Source organism: Pseudorasbora parva, chromosome 11 (assembly GCF_024679245.1).
Source record: "Pseudorasbora parva isolate DD20220531a chromosome 11, ASM2467924v1, whole genome shotgun sequence".
In the NCBI taxonomy this organism is placed as follows: Eukaryota; Metazoa; Chordata; class Actinopteri; order Cypriniformes; family Gobionidae; genus Pseudorasbora; species Pseudorasbora parva.
In genome coordinates this window covers 20,826,206-20,847,490 of record NC_090182.1, presented here as the reverse complement: position 1 = coordinate 20,847,490, position 21,285 = coordinate 20,826,206, and the positions used below count along the sequence as shown (strand labels likewise).

Here is a 21,285-nt window from a genome sequence, read left to right as displayed (position 1 = left end):
AGTGGAACAAAATTTATTGGATATTTCAAACTTTTTTTACAAATCAAAAATTGAAAAATTGGGCGTGCAAAATTATTCGGCCCCATTAAGTTAATACTTTGTAGCGCCACCTTTTGCTGTGATTAGTCGCCTTGGGTATGTCTCTATCAGTTTTGCACATCGAGAGACTGAAATTTTTGCCCATTCCTCCTTGCAGAACAGCAGGAGCTCAGTGAGGTTGGATGGAGAGCGTTTGTGAACAGCAGTTTTCAGTTCTTTCCACAGATTCTCGATTGGATTCAGGTCTGGACTTTGACTTGGCCATTCTAACACCTGGATATGTTTATTTCTGAACCATTCCATTGTAGATTTAGCTTAATGTTTTGGATCATTGTCTTGTTGGAATACAAATCTCCATCCCAGTCTCAAGTCTTTTGCAGACTCCATCAGGTTTTCTTCCAGAATGGTCTTGTATTTGGCTCCACCCATCTTCCCATCAATTTTAACCATCTTCCCTGTCCCTGCTGAAGAAAAGCAGGCCCAAACCATGATGCTGCCACCACCATGTTTGACAGTGGGGATGGTGTGTTCAGGGTGATGAGCTGTGTTGCTTTTACACCAAACACAACGTTTTGCATTGTTGCCAAAAAGTTCAATTTTGGTTTCATCTGACCAGAGCACCTTCTTCCACATGTTTGGTGTGTCTCCCAGGTGGCTTGTGGCAAACTTTAAACGACACTTTTTTCTTCTTGCCACTCTTCCAGAAAGGCCAGATTTGTGCAGTATATGACTGATTGTTGTCCTATGGACAGAGTCTCCCACCTCAGCTGTAGATCTCTGCCGTTCATCCAGAGTGATCATGGGCCTCTTGGCTGCATCTCTGATCAGTCTTCTCCTTGTATGAGCTGAAAGTTTAGAGGGACGGCCAGGTCTTGGTAGATTTGCAGTGGTCTGATACTCCTTCCATTTCAATATAATTGCTTGCACAGTGCTCCTTGGCTTTAAACTTCTCCACAACAGTATCTTGGACTTGCCTGGTGTGTTCCTTGTTCTTCATGATGCTCTCTGCGCTTTAAACGGACCTCTGAGACTATCACAGTGCAGGTGCATTTTTACGAAGACTTGATTACACACAGGTAGATTCTATTTATCATCATTAGTCATTTAGGTCAACATTTGATCATTCAGAGATCCTCACTGAACTTCTGGAGAGAGTTTGCTGCACTGAAAGTAAAGGGGCCGCAATAGCGCTGTATGACAGCAGTCTCAGCTGTATCGGTTTATGTAGTTTTTTTTTGTTTTAATTCAATATATTTACAAACTTGTTAGCTATGTCATGAGCTATCTGATATTCTGATTTTCAAATATGTTCAAGTGAATGTGTTTTGTCATAATGATCATGTTATCTATAATGCGGGATGGCTGCCGCCATGTTAGTTTGCGCCTCAGAGAATTCTGTCAGAGATTCAGAGATCTGTCGGATTTACATCACGTAAATTCATCCTCGTTTCACGAAATACATGAAAGTAAGTGACCAGTGAACTCAGAGAAGAATAGAGTAAACTATATAGTTACTTATATAATGTGTGTCTGATATGAATAAAACACAGTCAAATTATAACTGTTAGAAAAGGATTGTTATTACCATTTCTATAGACATCAGCGTGTTTTTGCTGCTAAAGTTAAGCATACTTATGTGCATTTAAATGTCTGAAAACAAAAAAAAACATGATGTGGTTTTCACAGAATCAAACAGAATCCACACAATGGAATTGCTAAGAAATCTTTTTTCCTAGCAATGGCCCATAGATTCTATATGGGGTTCAGTTCAGGCGAGTTTGCTGGCCAATCAAGCACAGTAATCCCATGGTCATTGAACCAGATTTTGGTTCTTTTGGCAGTGTGTGCAGGTGCCAAGTCCTGCTGGAAATTGAAGTCAGCATCTCCATAAAGCTTGTCTTCTGAAGGAAGCATGAAGTGCTCTAAAATGTCCTGGTAGACGACTGCATTGACTCTGGACTTAATAAAGCACAGTGACCAACACCAGCCGATGACATGGCTCCCCAAGCCAACACAGACTGTGGAAACTTCACACTGGACTTCAAGCATCTTTGATTGTGTGCCTTTCCTTTCTTCCTCGGGATTCTGTGAGCTTGGTTTCCAAATTATATGCAAAATTTGCTCTCATCAGAAAAGAGGACTTTGGACCACTGAGCAACAGATCGGTTCTTTTTTTCTTTAGCCCAGGTATGACGCCTCTGACGTTGTGTGTGTTTCAGGAGCAGCTTGAAAAGAGTAATACAACATTTGAAACCCATGTCCAGGATTTATCTGTGTGTGGTGGCTCTTGATGCAGTAACTCCAGCCTCAGTCGACTCCTTGTGAAGCTCCCCCACACATTTGAATGGCCTTTTCCTGACAATCGTCTCCAGGCTGTAGTCATCCCTGCTGCTTGTGCACCTTCCACTTAACTTTATATCAATATGCTTTAATACAGCACTTTGAGAACTTCCAACATCTTTGGCAAATACCTTTTGAGGCTTTCTCTCCTTGTGGAGGGTGTCAATGGTTGTTTTCTGCAAAACTGTCAGGTCAGCAGTCTTCCCCATGATTGTGAATTCTACTGAACCAGACTAAGAGACCATTTAAAGGCTCAGGGTGTGTAGTGATACACAGAACCATGGGTAAAGAACCTTATCATGAATAAAACACAGCTATTGGCCAATTAGAATCAAGGGCTGGAACTAACCGTTTTATATGTGTGTGTATCAGTACATAGTTAAAAGTATTAGCACGCCACTCAAAACTAAAGCTGCTGGCCTTGTCTGAAGTGCATGGAGTGATTTAACTTATTATATTTGATAAAGACATTTTCCTCACAGGGTTGAAGAGATGGAAGGACTGACTTATTGGGCAGATTAAAGCGTACATAAACTGTGCTGAGAATGGAATGTATAATGTATTACCAAACGTGTGGCTCATATGCAGATAAAAGAGTCTCAGAAGCTTCTTATCCTTTCAGAGTTTCGTTAGCTTCAGTATTTGGAGGATATCAAGGGAACGCCTTCTCCCTGTCAAAAAAGGGTGAAAAAATTCCCTACCTAAGATTTAGGCAGGTAGGACTAGGTTATTGCTGATAGGATGGGATTTATCCAGACTGAGTGTGAAACCAGGGGAGGCGTTTAAAGTACATCTCACTGCACAAAGAAGATATGATTTTTCTAGCTAATTGATACTTTTTTCTAGGTTCTTAAAGTCTGACTTGTATTTGCTTCTTATAACTAAACGGGGCTTAGAGATTATATAAATGAAACTTTATGAAAACTTTTTCTACATTTTTACATCATGCATTTTTAAAATGGTGCATTGAACTTTGTGAAAACTTGTATGTAAAATATTGAACACCCCTTGTAGTGAAAAACAAGTTTTGGGTGGTGTTTATATGTCTATGTTAGTGCTGGGCGTTATGACACAAAAATGTATATCACTGTATTTTTCAAAATTATATCGGTTTTGCGGTATATGACGATATTTTTTCCTCTATGTATGGACAGGTGTTAACCATATTTTCTGCTAATTGAGAGTGGAAATACTGCAGTAGATCGACTTAGAATGCCCTATTTTACTGTCATGAATATTGTAGAAAAGTTCCACACAAGAGTTAATACAGATTTGCAAAGCCCCACAAAATGATGTTGTGGAGAGACAAAAACCTATAAAACACAGACCTGCAACACACTCATTACAGACACATAAATAATAAAATATGACCAAGGAGGGAAACAAAAAAAACACATTTGAGGGCATCTTAAGCATTTAAAAAAATATAACCCAAAATAACAAACTGCCAAAACAAGGGAGAAATGCAAAATAACATTTAAAAGGTCTAAGGATATTGTCAATACATTTAAGAGCACTACAGTCTCTAGAAAGAAAAAATGGCATGCATCTCTTTAACACAGAAAGAATAAAGCAGTTACTTTCTTTGAATGCCCATTCTTTAAATTGTCAGTCTATATATTAACTTACATCATTGTCTTCCATGTAGCAGAATAATCTATGGTGTCATTGCGGTCGTTATGTAGCCTATCAGTGTCCTTTGCATACAATTCATTTAAAAAAGATGTGATGAAATATGTGTGCATACACGGTGCTGGTTCATGTTTAGAGCACTAGAGTATATGAAATAGGTCCATAAAAAATTTTACGCGCTCGCTCCTATATATATGTGCTATATGATCCATATGGAGAACACCTGTTAATGTCATCGCAGCGCCCCACGCAGAAACCATTCTCTCTCGTGCATGCGGCGTGTAGTTTGAATTCTCAGCTGTAATCAAGGGCTGAATCCGAAATTGCCCTCTATTACCTCAAATAGGGCATTGTTTAAAGGCACAGCCATTTGTAGTGGTGTCCAAAACCATAGTGGACATTTTCGAGTGCACTGATTCAATCTCACATTGAACTGCAAGAACAAATGTACAGCCGATGTACGCGCATAGGCTGTCCGAATTCTCTCACTTTTTTTCATTCATTCCTACAAGTGAACTATGGAGAACGTAGGGAATAGTGAATGAGGCTTTAGCGGCGATTTCGGTATGAACTGGTATTCCGCCCAGCTCTAGTCTAAGGTTTTTTTTATTTTTTATATGCTTTAAGACAAACCATGTTTAAAAAAGTCAACACCATTGTATTATAGGAGTATAGTATAGGAGTATTTTCTTCTTAAAAAGGCAGTCAAATAAAGTAAGAGTGTTTCTTACATCACAAACTACCTTTAAACCAATCACATCACGCTAGCATATCATCATTAATATCCTGCGATGCAGGGGAGTCTCAAGAGAACCCAGATTATTTTAAAACTAATTTTACATTTTCTATGAAGCTTCTTGATGTTTTGTATAAAGATTTTGATACAATTCCACTACATTTCATATGTATCTTGCACAAAAAAATACATTTTTGTTAGCTTAATATGATGACACCTACATGCCGAGAATTTCTATTAGAAGGAGAACATTTCATGAAACAGCAGTTAAGAATTATTATTTTTTTGTCAGTAGTCAGGTTGTGCCTCCACACAAAGCAGTCTCTAGAGATTTTTTACACTCAAATATTTTAAATATTATTAATTTGACTTTCTACAATTTAAGGTCTTAAAAATGTCTTAGATTATGTCTCTGATACAACAAGATAATTAGCTCTGGAGAAACATGATAGCTGCTGACAATTCTGAAGGACCTTATATATGCATGTTGTGATAACAACTCAGTAAACTCAGTGTCCAGAAGGTATGCTCAAAATCTTCAAAAACAATTGCAGTGAATGGCAATGCCTCCTTGTCTGGAGTTTTTCTCTCACCCTTTCTCAAAACCAACTTTCATACGCCCTGATCAAAGCCTAGCAACACATGACACGGCGCTCCCCTCACGATACAGCGCTGAATGCCTGTAAAAGGGGCATCTATGAAAATGAATTATTCTCTCAAGCGAATAGCTCTTTATGAATAAGTTATCAGTGATTTAGACTTCAATGCTGGAAAAAGTAGAGCTGGTTGAGAACACAAGCTGGCTGGATGTCCAATGGCACCACAAATATTCCATGTGTGGCATGTACATAATTTTTTTCCCCCAGCATGTTTTCCCAGTCAAATACATTTATTAGAACTGAGAGCTCTTTTGGTTTATGCTGGGAATGTTATATTGTGTCATGGCCAGATGTAATGTCATGCATTTAAACCGTGGCTTGTTTTTCCTATATAGACACACCCACGTTGAAGTCCCATTGGTCCAAATTCATACCACTCATAACTGAACATTAAACCTTAAATATGTCCAGATACAGTAAATTGCTTATCGCATCACATCCAGTTATGACTGGATGTTAGCCACATATTTGCAAATGTACTTTGCAACTCTTTGGCAGGGAGAGGTTATAATAATAAATTTATATTCATGATAGAGCCCCCCACATAATTTACGTTTCACCATAGCATATTTATAGCACCTCATAGTTCTATCAACATTTATCCTCAGAAATAGCCCACATGTCTGTATGTTAATTTGCCAAATTGAGTGACACATCCATTTAGTAGGACAAAAAAGCCCCGCCTGTCCATTCTCAAGAAGCGTACACACTCAAATAAGATAATCTATTAGCTATATTTCTTTCCAGGGTCAATAAAAATTAAATTTGATTTCAGCACATGAAGTTTGTTTCAGATCGTCCCATCAATTTATCCATTGCACTGCCCGATTTGAACTAGAGAGAGAGAGAGAGAGAGAGAGAGAGAGAGAGAGAGAGAGAGAGAGAGAGAGAGAGAGAGAGAGAGAGAGAGAGAGAGAGAGAGAGAGAGAGACTCCCACTGTATCTTCGTCTTCTGTGTGTAATCCTGACTAGCGGCTGTGGATGTATATCAGTATATTAATGCCTTATCAAAGCGCAGCAGATGGTGATGAACTAACAATCTCACTTGTTAATTGAGTGAGCCCCTGATTACACCCATAAAGTCAGCAGAGGTTGAGCCACAGTGATGGTGCATGGCAAACATGCCTCAGCTAATCAATAGACTGCACATGTGCGCCAATACACGCATGCTTGCACATACACAGTTATCGAAGGCATTGTATATGCCACCCCTGTGAATAATGATCATGCTAGTAATGATGGTTGTGATGTAGTGATGTCCACCACACAGCCACTGTGAGTGATCACAATTAAACCGAACGGAGTATCCCTTCAGATTAGTCTAATATTTGAGTCAACACACAATTTGAGTCATCGGCCACTTTTCACTCTTGGCAATTTTGTAGGCCTCTCACAGCCTGCTGAAATCTAATGGGGGATACGATCCAATAAATAAATAAATATCTCAAATTGGTTCAGTTAGTGTACATTTTGTGTTGGCCAAATAGGCCCATCTGTGGTGCGGATTTATCCGTTTCTCTCACCCTCTTTTTTTCTTCCCCTTTTCGGAAGTGTTCCTTGAATAAACAAGTGTGTATGTATGCATTGCATATAAGGTAATACATATATGATGCCCCAACACCCCAAAAAAGAATCATGAATTATAGAGCCCCCTGTTTGCAGGAAGAGCCACCCTTTTTTTGTCTGTGTGCTTGGCATGAGGCTGTTCAGATATTCTATTCTGAGGCTGGGCAAACAGGAGGGACTACAAAGCCACATTCACAACGCAGGATTGCAGCAGGAGCGCGCTTCCTTAGTGTCACTCTGCTTCACATGTACCCAGTGAATATATTTGCAAAGACATCCAGTCCTCAGTGGCTGCCTGGAAGGACAGCATCCTATCCTGTGCTTGCCAGCATGCATAAACACACCCGGGGTAGATGAAGTCCATATTGGCAAATTCAGTTACGCAGCAATCCCTCTCCTAGAGTAGTGCAAACAGTTCTGTGGAGAAATGCCCACAGAACATTGCCTTACCAATCTAGAGATCACACAAAACACAGTGTTTTTACATAAAATGTGCTTTTCCCAGGTGGGTGTGTCGTGTTGATTGGTGTTAAAAGGAAATTGCTTGTTTATTATCGTCTGTCCTATTAGCAGACTACGTTGGTGATTCATCCAACTGAAAATCTGATCAAATCCTCCCACATTTTCTTCACTCAACATCAATGTGTTTATGCACTGTTAATATATAGCGTGTCAGATCTTATTAATATTCATCCTTCTACTAACTGAGGGTTTAAAAAAGATAATTCACACAAAAATGTTAATTCTGTTATAAATACCTTCATTTTATAGTGCATACACTATATTTCCAAAAGTATTGGTACTCCGCAATCGACTGTTTTTTCAGGGGTTGGGCTTGGCCCTTTAGCTCCGATGAAACAAACGTGTAATGCTTCAGCATACCAAGATGTTTTGGCCCACTATTTTTGGGGAGATGGTCCCTTCCTGTTCCAACATGACCAGTGCACAAAGCAAGGTCCATAAAGACATGAATGAGTGAGGTTGGTGTGGAGGAACTTGATTGACCTGCAGAGAGTCCTCACCTCAACCTGATAGAACACCTTTGGGCTGAATTAGAGCGGAGACTGCAAGCCAGACCTTCTTGTCCAACATCAGTGCCTGACATCAGTTCTAACATCAGTGCCAGAAGAGTTGAAGCTGTTATAGCTTCAAAGGGTGGACCAAAAAAAAAAGCAATATATAAAAAAATATACATAATTATTATTATTTTTTTACGGCTTTGTCCTTTTAAAGACAGATCTTGTGTTTAAATAACCTTTTCTGAGTACTCTAATTAACCAAAAGAAGACTTTTCCCTTTGTAATCAGCTTTCCTAATGACTTTGGATTATTTAGTGTGCAAACACAATTAGCCGGCCTAATTTGCCTTAACATATTGATTGGTTGCCACCGCTGACAACCATAGGACTTCCCGTAGATTTCAATCCTTCCCGGGTTTTTTTTTTCTTCCAACTTTTTTTTCTTTCTTTTTTTTTTTTTTAACTAACCTTTACCTTTCGTTTGCATAGAGCGTATCTGCAGCCGTGAGATATCAGCTTTCCCTGGCAGGGAGGACCGATGGGGATGTGATTTGAATTTGTAACAGTCAGAGGCACTGTGACCAAGAGAAACAAATTTCCATGAGACCACGCAGCTCACATGAATGCTGTCCGTGAGCAAGAACATGATCATGGTCTAAATTGTGCATTTGATTCTTCTAAGAAGACGTAAATGCTAGATGTAGAAACAAAAAAGCATGCATCCCACCATAATTCTTGCTTTATGCTAATGCGATTCTGTCCTTTGTTGTCATAGCGCAGGCGTTTTGCGCTATGAGAGTGATATTCAAAGCACTCCCTCCGGGTGTTGTTTATCTCATGTAAAACTTCCTAATACCTAAAACACAATTAAGAAAATTGATAAAATCATAAAGACTGCCCTGGGCTAATTGGGATCAGGCAAAGGATTGAAAACATGTTTGTTGCCATGGTAATTAGAGTTTTTGCATGTTTGATGAGAGTGAGATAATTATGTTGTGTAATCGTGTTTGCAGTGAGAATTGTTTGTTTGTTTATAAAAACTTTTGCCAGCAGGAATTATTTTTGTTGCTATGAATAAATAATTTTTCAATTAAGGATCTAACGCTTGACAATGAGTTTGATGCTATCTCCAATTACAAGAATGAGATTGAACTGTCAGTTTTGGAGACCCATAATCCAGTGGCTTCATAATACTCTATTTGAAAATGCGAAATCACAATAACAGGAAGAATTGTTTATGCTAATGTTTGTTGTCACTCTGTTACATGAATAGATGAATATGGAACTCTTTTTCACAGTCTTTTGAAGGACAGCCATATGCATGCTGACTCAATTACTTTTTATTAGAACAAGTATTGTGTTTATTCATTGCTGACTTATAGTTTTGCAGAAAAATGCAAATCTGGGACAGGTGCATCCCTCTCTATCGTGTTCATCCATGTCCTTGTCATTTCATGAAAAGACTTGCTTCTGTTCTCGGGCTTGACGGCCGCTCCGCTATTGACCACCATGATGAGCTATACTTTTTTTCCTCCCACACTGTACCCATGTTCCTTGTGTCTCAGCACTGAATACGACATGCACGTCAGAAACCCTAAGGGAGTCTGAAAGGGCCAGACTGTCGACACTCATTATATCGTACCAAGAAAGAACAAGACGCACACATATACGCATACACAAAACACTCATTCCTCCCTTTAAGGCAAGGCCTGTCAGGTTAGTGGTGCAGGCCTGGGGTGAAGAGACCTTTGCTGTGCTGGAAAGGTTATGTAGAAGTGGCTTATTCTCTATCCTCTGCTGCGTTTCCGTGCCCTCTGAGCATCTCCGTCTAGCCCTCTCGCCGTCTTCATACCGCCTGACACCTCCGTGGCATTTACAGAAGAAGAGAGGAGGACGACGATATCTCTGCGTCTCTGAATACAGGCCTCTCTCCTACTCGCTGGTACCCTGCCAGCATTGCCACCGCAACATCCTGGCATTCAGTCTCTGGAAATATCCAGGATGGACACTGCGTTATCTGCTTTCGCATTATTGCTCATGGAGATTGTAGCTCAGTGGGGACAACGGCAGTATCAGGAGCCATCTTGATGTTCAATTAGACAATCTCTGTCTGCTTCCTCTACCCAACACTTATTGTTTCATTGACTGTATGCAGAAACCGTAGTTCAAGAGCAGATAAGCAGGCTCAGGTTAAAGCTGTGAACTTTCTTTCCTTTTTTACTTGCAGACTTTCTTAATTAAGCAAGGGCTTTTAACATGGTGAAATGCAGTGTGTGTGTGTGTGTCCGTCCCTCCCTCCCTCTCTCCCTCCGTCCGTCCGTCCGTCCATCCGTCCACAAAGATGCATTATTCAATATCGATGTCTTTGTGGGGACATTTGTTGGTCCCCATGAGGAAAACAACTTATACAGAATTATGTTTTTTTTTGTGAAAATGTACAAATCCATGAAGTTTTGTGTGAGGTATAGGGGTAGGTATAGGATTAGGGGATATGCTATATAGTTTGTAACTAGAAATGAGCCAAATCTGACAAAACCTCCTTTTCGTGAGGATGTACTAATATTGGTATTTTTCAGTTTACAGTCTACATTTATGAACAATAAAAAATAAATTAAAAAAAAGTTAGACTCTTGGGTAAATTGAAATACCTCAGAGCAAAATACCTCAAGGACATAATGTAGTATTGTTCACATAACAATAACACAATAACAATTGTTCCCAAACTGCAAGACTTGAAGTGGGTGTGTTAGATAAGGGTGACATACAAAATGTACAGTGCTGGGAGTACTTCAGGACAGATTTGGGCACCACTGCCATAACATATAAAACATTTTTTTAAACATATGTAATGTTTATATAGTGGAATAATTCAAAAATGAATGTAAGGAATGCAAGTGTAATTTTCAGACAAACGTTTTTGACTATGATTCTGTGATTGTGACGTGAACAATATATTTTATGCATATAGGCAGTATTTTTTATTATACTAAAATAAAATAACAAATGTTTTGATTTATTTCAGCAAATAATGTATCAAATAATGTATTAATGTAGGCCTACTGTACATGCTGAACTCATGTTAAAATCGAATCAGTATCCACTTATTGACTCCAAATGCTCAGATCAGCTGAGATAGTATTCTCTATTGAAACATTCAGCGGCTTGGACCCGGAAACAGTATTCCTTGCATCACTACTTAACAAGCGAATATGCACACTGTGCACACTGACGTCTTTTTCTGTATGAATGACTGAAGTTTGAATTATGTGGAGTTCTGCAGGCGTAGTCAGTGTGTGCCTGCAGATAAGCAATATCCTCAGTGTGTATGGACTCACCATTGTTTCTACAGTCTGTCACTCAACATTATAGAGTGCTGTTTATAGTGTTTCTTCAGTAGTAGAATCGGACTGAAATTTGCTTTCTCCCTTCTCGTCCACAGTCATCTCATTTACCCTCTAATTCCATTGTCTTTATTTCTCTGACACTTCAGGATGCTGTGCGGGAGAACCACAAGAAGAGGGAGATGGAGGAGAAGATCAAGAGAGCCAAGCTAGCAAAGGAGAAAGCTGAGCGAGAGAAACTAGAAAGACAGCAGAAGAAGAAACAGTTGATTGACATGAACAAAGGTATGACACTTCTGCCCCGCCGGGGCCCGAATGGAGCCCGGCTCGCGATTTCTCATAGTGGTAAGCACTGCAGGGGTGGTGCTGGTGATGAGGAACAGGGCCACACTTCATCTGTGAAAAATCACACTGTTCACTGCCTGTTCGCTCTCACTAAATGTACAGGCAAATTAGACGTCATTGAAAAATCTTTCACTGAAAATCTTTATTTAGAAACTTTCGCAGTTTAAGAAAGCAGTGTCAGGAATATGAAGACATTTGTCAGGTAAATTTTAACGACAATGATGTAATTACAATGCCATACACACAGCAGTGTGAAATGCAGTCCAATTTCAGCAGCGATAACCGCTACAGCTGTTCACTCAGTACAAGAATGTAAGAAATAATGTTTTTTTGCTGACCCCGACCTAGTCGACTAGTAGTCGTTTATTTAAGCAATTAGTTGACTAATCACACATTTATATTAATTTTATTAAAATATATACTGGGGGGCGGAAGCCTATTCCTCAAAAGCGCATGCTTAAAGTTTGCTGCAAAACACTGGCAAAAGTAATGATTTTTAATGTGAAGTTCTACATGTCATATAAAAGCAAGGAGACATTTAAATTGTTTATTATACTATGGGTCTGTTAAATGCTTGAATCTGATTGTTTGACGAATTTTCTAAGGTATGCAGTATAAGGAGTGTTAAGAAGACCTGTACTTGAGAAACAGCACAAACTCATTTAGAATATTTTAAAGGCATAACAGCTGAATGTTCTCGTGTTGAAAAGTAGAAGTCAGACGAAACGAGTCTACTGTAGACAAAAATGGAGATTTTATCTTGTAAAATTTTCTCGTCTTAGTCATGGAAAAAAAAGGTTGTTGACGAACATATTTAGTCTCGTTTTGTCTGACTAAATTAACACTACTCCCTTTTGAAGCACATAAAGTAGCTACTGTGGCCGATGCAGGACAAAGATGTTGTCATCTGAGACAGAAGAGAGTCACTAGCGTTCTGTAGAGCAGTTTGTTTGTTAAAGGCTACTGTAGAAACATGGCAGTGCAAAAAGTGAGTTGCAAAGTTTTTAGATAGAAATGGCTCCTTCTGTGGTAATGGTAACACTTTACAATAAGGTTTCATTGGTTAACTTTACTTAACCCCTAGAGGCTGAATATCATGCCAGTATGACTGCATCATTATTATTTTTTGCAAAAAGCACAACATTTTGTTTTTATTTTGAGTGTATACAAATAAAAGTAAAAAACTTAACAGACTATAATGGTGTAAAACACATGCCTGAATGACCACAATCAACAGTCTTTTGTGTCTCTTTTGCACTGATAAGAAGAAAAAAAAACGAGGTTGAGTCGCCAGCAACTTTGCCAACCTCAGAAGGTTAATAACTGCATTAGTCTGCTATCAGGGGCTCAAGCCTCCATTACTAGCTCTAAAATGATTTTCTGGAATTAGCGACAGAGGCTTAGATGCATAAGAAATTAGTCCTGCAAACAAGAGCTTTTTAAGCACAACAACCTGACAAATGTCCTGAAAAATAAATCATCTGAACAATGTTTTGAGGTGTGGTAATCATAGTATAAGAGGAATAATTGACTCTGGCCTCAAGTCGCGTCTTGACTGCATTACCTCCTTGGGTGTGCATTATTTTTCTAACAATTCAACAGCCCATCATCAGTTACTCCTTACTTGATAAACTAGTGTTCTCTGAGTCAGTGACGGCTGCAAAGATGAAGTTGATGAAGATGATGATGATCTTTACAGTAGCCTATTGTGAAGACGCATTTAGAGAGCATCTTTCATATGGATTTTATATGGAAAGTATTTGTTTTCAATTGAAATTTGTTTGTTTAAAAGCAAACATTTCAAGCGTTTTGACTGATATATTTCTCATGTCTGTGAGGCAAGTAGCCTTTACGCTGTATTTTGGTTAATTTATGTGACTGGCTGCAGTTCAGGAATAATTTTTTGTTATTGTGAGTGTATACTAATAAAAGTAGACTCTTTACAGTTTTGAATGGTCATGATTGGAATATCTGCATCACAAAAAACAGACTATTTGTGATGAGACAGAGTGATCATGCTGGCACCTCCATATCCAAGTGTTCATGCGGAGTGTGGAAGGCGGCTAAAGTATAGTTCACTGAACGCTATCAGTGAACTATACTTTAGCTGCCTTCCACACTCCGCATGAACACTTGGATATGCAGCTGCTTATAGCGAATATTTATAGGTCAACGTTAGAGTTATAAAGTTTATTTTTTATTTCAAAGGAAAAGCCATATTTTAGGTCAATGGATGATAGAAGAAATTTAAGATTACATGACCAACATACTATAGTTATCACAAGGACCCGCCATTAACATTCTGTCCCTCATGGAGCATGACTTCACCACGACCTGTCAAGTCTTTTTTGTTTATTTTTTTTCTGCTACTAACCAACTAATAAAATCTTGGTCGACTAAGCCTCTTCTAGGTTTAGTTGACTATTAGGGGGAAGCCCTAGTTTTATTAAATATTAAATGTTTATATTATTATTATTATTATTATTATTATTATTATTATTATTATCATTATTTGTGGCATTGCTACATGAGAGTGTGGAGCAACCCAGCAGAATTTTTGGGTTGCGCTGACAGCCCCCTGCCAGAAAATATGTAGGTCACATGTAAAGATAAGCATCCTAGGTTCACTGCTTTTGTAGAGCAGACAGATAATGGATTGGCAGATTGCCTTTGGTATAAATTGAGTTGAGAGTCAACTATTACGTTTTTACAAGCTTGCTCAGTTTATTTCAGAACTGAAAAAAGGCCACGTTGACAATTCACAGTTATGATTGAAAAAAACCTAATTGGATATGACGTACATATTTTCCTCTGTTCGCCGTATTTCAATATCTATGGTCATATAAACCCTCTAAAATTGTGTTTTGAAAAAATAAATTAAAAAATGCGTGGTTCAGTTTAAAAAAATGGGTTGGGGGGGGTGGATGGGGGGACTGCCCAAGATGTCTTACGCAGCTTGCAAATTCAGGGCAAATTCTTGTCATGAGAGATACGAAGACTCACTGCACTGCGCTATTCTGATCCTTACAATGAGACAGAAATTCCTGCCTCTGGCCAAAAGCTTTTTCACAAGCTCCAACTTAAAATGTCACACTGAGCCCAGCACTTACTGCAGCCTTATATTTGAGAAAATGACATGTAGAACTTCAACTCAGTGTGTTTCCGCAAGATGACTGATACATGCTAGTTTCCTAAGAAGTGACCGCATTGAATGCTGAGCTCGTAATAATGCAGATGGAAAGACAGTGGATAACAAACCCTCCAGTGCAGTCAAGGATACCTTATCTTTAGTTAGCTCTTTCCCTGCATCACAGCCCAAAAAGAGCTTTTATGAACTGCTGCAGTCATCACTAGATATAGTGATAGAGAGTTCTGTTGTACATTTGGCTCCATATAAGACATTCAGATGCATTATATAATAATTAACAGAAGTTACGTTCATTTGCATTCAAATATGAATATGAAACTAGTCTACAATCTAAGGTTTGTTTTTTGAAAGACTGCTTTTATTTACAGTACAAAAATACAGTTCTTTGAAAGTATTTATTTTTTAGTCAACATTTATTATTCTTTGTTTATCCCACAAGGGAAAATATAATTATCTGTATTGTTTTACAAAATGTTTTATCGAATTAAGTACTGTTATAATGATTGTTTGGATAAACAGTTAACCCAATAACACTTTAATCAAACACCTATATATATATATATATATATATATATATATATATATACATTTTTAAATAGGGCAGTACTATTATATTGCTCGTTTTATCCACATGTATCGTCTTTTTTGGCACACAATCCTCTTTCATTAGAACCCATGTCTTACAGCCTTTTGATTAATTATAGTTTTTAAGGCCTTTTCAAGGGACTATTTCTAAAAAGAAGTAATTTTGCAAATTGATATCTAATGCCCTTCACATGCACATGATTAACAATGAGATACATATTTAATGAGGGTTTAATTCATTTAGGGTTAAGAGGATGTTTTTGACGGGATGGTGGAGCTGGGCGAATGAATATCTGTACCGTTTTCATTTTGTTAAAAGTACTTTTAAAGTCACACAGACGGTGTCTGGAAACGTGTCCTTGCAAGGTTTCTCGAGCAATTTTGAGTGCCATGTGATTGATGTGTATTGCAAGCAGGGTAAAATCTGTTTTTCTTGTGAACTATTAGAAATCCTAATATAGGAAATTGCTCATGAAATCATTACCCGGCCCCCCATTTGTTTTAATTTCCTCTAAGTGGATTTCCATATTCTCTTAGAATGACCAGATGTTCAGCATTCACCAAATTGCTTAACCCACTGCAAGTAAATGGGAAATGATGTAAAATAGGCCTAAATCCACCTAATCCTTCTGTCTTTATTAGGAAACTATGTTTTGTCCTAGTGGGACAGCCATTTTTTGCCAAAGGATATGAAACGATGTTGTTTACAGGGTGTCCTACTCATTGCGAAACATCACTGAGGGACCTACAGTATATATCCTGCTGGCTGTTTCAAGATCATGGTTGAGGGTCACTACAAGTGATTATATCCACATGTTGCCTTTGAGTTGTATAGGGTTTTCATAAATCAAAGGTATCATTCTTGCCATATTTTAGGGGGTGTAATTTCTGTAGAGCTCACATCCCCTGTATGGTTTTGTCACTTCCTATTCTTAGACAAACACCTAATGTATTTGAATGCAAGTTCTTACCATCCAAGATTTGCCCAGCTGTTGTTGTGTTTTGTTGTTGTTGTTGTTGTTTGTTTTTTCATTCAGATAAAATGTTGCATATGGCTCAGGAGACATGTTTTCACTGAGGACAAAGAGACATGACCCTGTCCAATAAATCTTTTTATCCAATCCAATTCAGTTACAAACAAGATATAAGCAAATCAGAAAATATGTCGACTCATTCTGTTCATTTACAGGCATCGTTTTGAGATATCTGTGCAGTTAAACTCATGTTTATATTTTGTCTTTTTTTTCCCCCACTGCTGGTGTTTCTAATCTGTAGGTCGTTTAGAAAACTGAGAGTGTCGTTCTTGTTTGTGGTCACTTGCTGAGTCATCTTGAATAACATCTTTCATGTGGCATATAAAAACCAGATGGTACAATAAATGATGTTGTTAAATAAGACTGGCACACATCTGCCAGAGTCAGGAAGAATGTAGCTTCACTTTCCAGTCTGACAGTACACATGATCCCTTTAAAGGTTTAGAAAAGAAAAGTGTGTAGGATTAAAGGGCTAAAAGGAAGATTAGGGTATTCTTCTGAATGTTTTTTTAATGTGATGATAGGTGTCATTATCAGTGTGGTTGAGTTAAGTTTAAGGTCTGTCTGTCAGTGGGTTTTAGTATGAATACTGCTCTTTATGTGTGAATATTTTCTCTAACCCATTACCATTTATTCAGCACCCTCAGTCGTAGACATGCAGTCGATAGGTTCATTGTAATTCATTCTGTCTGTAGAGCTATTTGTGTGCACTTAAATTTTTTAGGCATCTTCAAAGTCTTTAAATGTGAAGAGTGTAATTTCTGTACCAACAATTGCACCTAACAGAATTGTAAGAAGGTTTTCAGACACATTTGTAACACTCAAACATGCTACAACTGATAATGCTATATATTCTCTCCACAATCTCACAGCATTGGTTGAGGCAATATTGAGCCAGTTGGGTCACGTAAAAAAAAATAGGCAGAGGAAATAAAATACTGCTTCTACATACATTTGTGAAGGAATGGGTCGCTTAGTAAATTCAAGCATGGTACCGTGATCGGTTGCCACCTGTGTATTCGAATCCATTCAAGAAATTTCCTCGCTATGAGATATTGCACAGTCAGCTGTTAATGGTATTATAACAAAGTGGAAGCAATTGGGAACAACATCACAGAGCAGGGTCAGAGCATGCTGAGGCACACAATGTGCAGAAAGTCAATAGTTACAGACTTACAAACTTTTTGTAGCCTTCAGATTACCTCAAGAGCAGTGTGTAGAGAGCTTCATGTAATGGGTATCCATGGCCTTCAAGCTGTACATCACCAAGTGCAATGCAAAGCATTGGATACAGTGATGTAAAGCATGATACCACTGGACCCTAGAGCAGTGGAGACATGTTCTCTGGAGTGAATCATGGTTCTCTATCTGGAAATCCAATGGGCGAGTGTGGGTTTAGCGGTTGCCAGGAGAATGGTACATGCCTGACAACACTGTGCCAAATGTAAAGTATGGTGAATAATGGTGTGGGGTTGTTTTTCAGTCTCTTTCAGTTAGTTCCAGTGATAGAGACTCTTATTTTTTTAGCATACCAATACATTTTGGACAATTTCACACTCCCAACTTTGTGGGAACAGTTTAGGGATTGACCCTTCCTCTTCCATCATGACCAGTGCACAATGCAAAGTCCATAAAGACATGCATGAGCAATTTTGGTGTGGAGGAACTTGACTGGCCTAATCAGTGTCCTGACCTCAACTGCGAGACTGCGAGTCAGGCCTTCTCGTCCAAGATCAGTGCCTGACATCACAAATGCGCTTTTAGATGAATGATAAAAAAAATTCCCATAAGCACACTCATAAACCTTGTAGAAAGCCTTCCCAGAAGTGTTGAAGCTGTTAAACCCAACGGATTAAGAAGGGGGTGTCATTAAAGTTAATGTGCATGTAAAGGCAGACATCCCAAAACTTCAAAAGTGGACTGTATATATAAGCGTCAGTCTTTTTTTGTGTGTATTATTGTTGTTGTTTTTTAGCACAAACACATTACACTGAATGAATTCAGATGAAAAATAAATATCCCAAAAAATTACAACAAAAGTAGTGTATACTGAAGAGAAAAAAAAACACTCAAATGAAGATTTTTAAAAAAGGCACACATATGCACTCACCTAAAGGATTATTAGGAACACCTGTTCAAGTTCTCATTAGTGCAATTATCTAATCAACCAATCACATGGCAGTTGCTTCAATGCATTTAGGGGTATGGTCCTGGTCAAGACAAACCTGAACTCGAAACTGAATGTCATAATGGGAAAGCAATTTTGAGCGTGGCATGTTTGTTGTTGTTGTTGAAAATGTTATTTTCACACACAAACATTTCTAGGGTTTACAAAGAATGGTGTGAAAAAGGAAAAAACATCCAGTATGCGGCAGTCCTGTGGGCAAAAATGCCATGTTGGTGCTAGAGGTCAGAGGAGAATGGGCCGACTGATTCAAGCTGATAGAAAAGTAGCTTTGACTGAAATAACCACTCGTTACAACCAAGGTATGCAGCAAAACATTTGTGAAGCCACAACACACACAACCTTGAGGTGGATGGGCTTCAACAGCAGTAGACCACACTGGGTACCACTCATCTCCACTACAAATAGGAAAAAGATGCTACAATTTGCATGAGCTCATCAAAATTGGACAGTTGAAGACTGGAAAAATGTTGCCTGGTCTAATGAGTCTCGATTTTTGCTGAGACGTTCAGATGGTAGAGTCAGAATTTGGCGTAAACAGAATAAGATCATGGATCCATCATGCCTTGTTACCACTGTGTAGGCTGGTGGTGGTGGTATAATGGTGTGGGGATGTTTTCTTGGCACACTTTAGGCCCCTAAGTGCCAATTGGGCACCGATTAAATACCACGGCCTACCTGAGCATTGTTTCTGACCATGTCCATCCCTTTATGACTACCATGTACCCATCCTCTGATGTCTACTTCCAGCAGGATAATCCACCATGTCACGAAGCTCGAATCATTTCAGATTGGTTTCTTAAACATGACAATGAGTTCACTTTACTAAAATGGCCCTCACAATCACCAGATCTCAACCCAATAGAGCATCTTTGGGATGTGGTGGAAGGGGAGCTTCGTGCCCTGGATGTGCATCCCACAAATCTCCATCAACTGCAAGATGTTATCATATCAATATGGGCCAACATTTCTAAAGAATGCTTTCAGCACCTTGTTGAATCAATGCCACGTAGAATTAAGGCAGTGCTGAAGGCAAAAGGGGGTCAAACACAGTATTAGTTTGGTGTTCCTAATACTCCTTTAGGTGAGTGTACATGACAACACACACATGCTTCAGTCCAGCAGGTGAATGTTAGCAAAAATTAGGTAATAGATAATTCACCTAAAGGTCGTGGTTGTGGCTTTAGAATATGCTAATCTTTGTGCTGCAAACAGAAAACCATGAGAAGCCCCACACCCCACTGTCTCTCCTCTAATTATCATTCCAATTTTTAATTAGTCATTGAGATATTCCATCTACCTCGTTGGTCATTATGAATAAGTGGACCAGATAAGTACCGTTGCATAATGCTGAACCGACTATGGCATGTCATTATCTGTATTTTAACTATCATATTAAATCTGGGCTGTCTGCAGGCTTCAGTGTCAGTGCCGAGAAATGAGTGTCTGTCCTATATGCATATCAGCGCTCCCCATCAGCTCTTCAGTGTTATTTACACCCACTGTCAGGGAGCTCAATTCTCTTTTGAAGAATGCCGCGTTACATTCCAAAGCCTGCTGGATCCCAAGCATAAGCAAATTCCACTCAGGAAATCTTGGAGTGCGTGACTGCTGTCATTGTGAATTTTTGTCATTACCTTGAAAGACGCCAACAAGGGCGCCAAGCTTATCTGCTGTAGTGCATCAATTCTAATAAATAACTGCATATTAGCTTGTGCCATATCAGCAGCCAAATGCCCCTGTGCCTTAAGGCGATGATAGCATGACGAATTTCTGGCCATCAGTCTGGCCAGAGATGCGTTAGCCATCTCTAAATATCTAACGTGCGGGAGCCAAGTCATTGATTTATCGAGATAAGCATCTGTATAAGTCATGGCGACATCCAGAAAACCCAGAATGTTTCTATTAATATTGCCCGTCCGACTCCACATTCTGAAAAGAAGAGATATAGAGGCTGTGATTATTCCATGATAATGTTAATTTTTCATCTCCCTGATTTTCCTTTAGAGAATATTTCCATCTTCAAATATATGCCATTTTTTCCCTTAAATAAGAAACTTTTTCCCTTTTTGTAATTCTGTTTTGTGCAGCCAACCCTAATTAGGGTAGCACTAAATGTCCTAATCACTTTAAGCCTCTTTAACTTAATTTAGCCCACTCTCCCTCAGGTCATAGCAGAAATGAGAGGATACATCTGAGAATCCCTCCACCGCCAGCACCCTCCCGATTTCCGAGCACATATTCGCGCTGTTGCATGTCATTAATTTACAGCCATGGGTGGTCTACATTCTGATAATTTCTCGTCAAGAGTTCGGACCTGAAGAGCCACTCTGCAGTCACTCAAAAATAATTAAGCTCACTGCACAGAGCCCAGGCAGAGTCTAAATCCTCTGAGAAGAAAATTAATGATGGTTTTTGGAAAGGACAACAACAGTTCTTTAAACACAGGTGTTTTGTTTGTCATACATAGGGATTACATTATAGCGAGAAAGACAGTGATCTTTTTGTCTCATCCCTTGCAAGATACAGTGAGTGTCGGACTGGCGCAATGATTTATGAAGTGTATTCTCAGATAAGCCTGGCTCATGTGGTCTGTGATCTCAGCAAGCAGATGGCAAGGAGAGCAGGGAACAATCACTAAGCATCACCAACCAGAT

General features: G+C 38.9%; 1 protein-coding gene across 7 annotated transcripts in view; it reads left to right on the top strand.

Moving 5' to 3' along the window:
- Nucleotides 1-21,285, top strand: part of diaph2 (diaphanous-related formin 2) — a 475,685-nt gene that overhangs the window by 394,836 nt on the left and 59,564 nt on the right. For all 7 annotated transcript variants that reach the window (XM_067457381.1, XM_067457382.1, XM_067457379.1 and 4 more), the window contains one exon: nucleotides 11,481-11,616. In XM_067457381.1, the coding sequence (XP_067313482.1) occupies nucleotides 11,481-11,616 (136 nt within the window). The remainder of the gene's footprint in view (nucleotides 1-11,480; nucleotides 11,617-21,285) is intronic.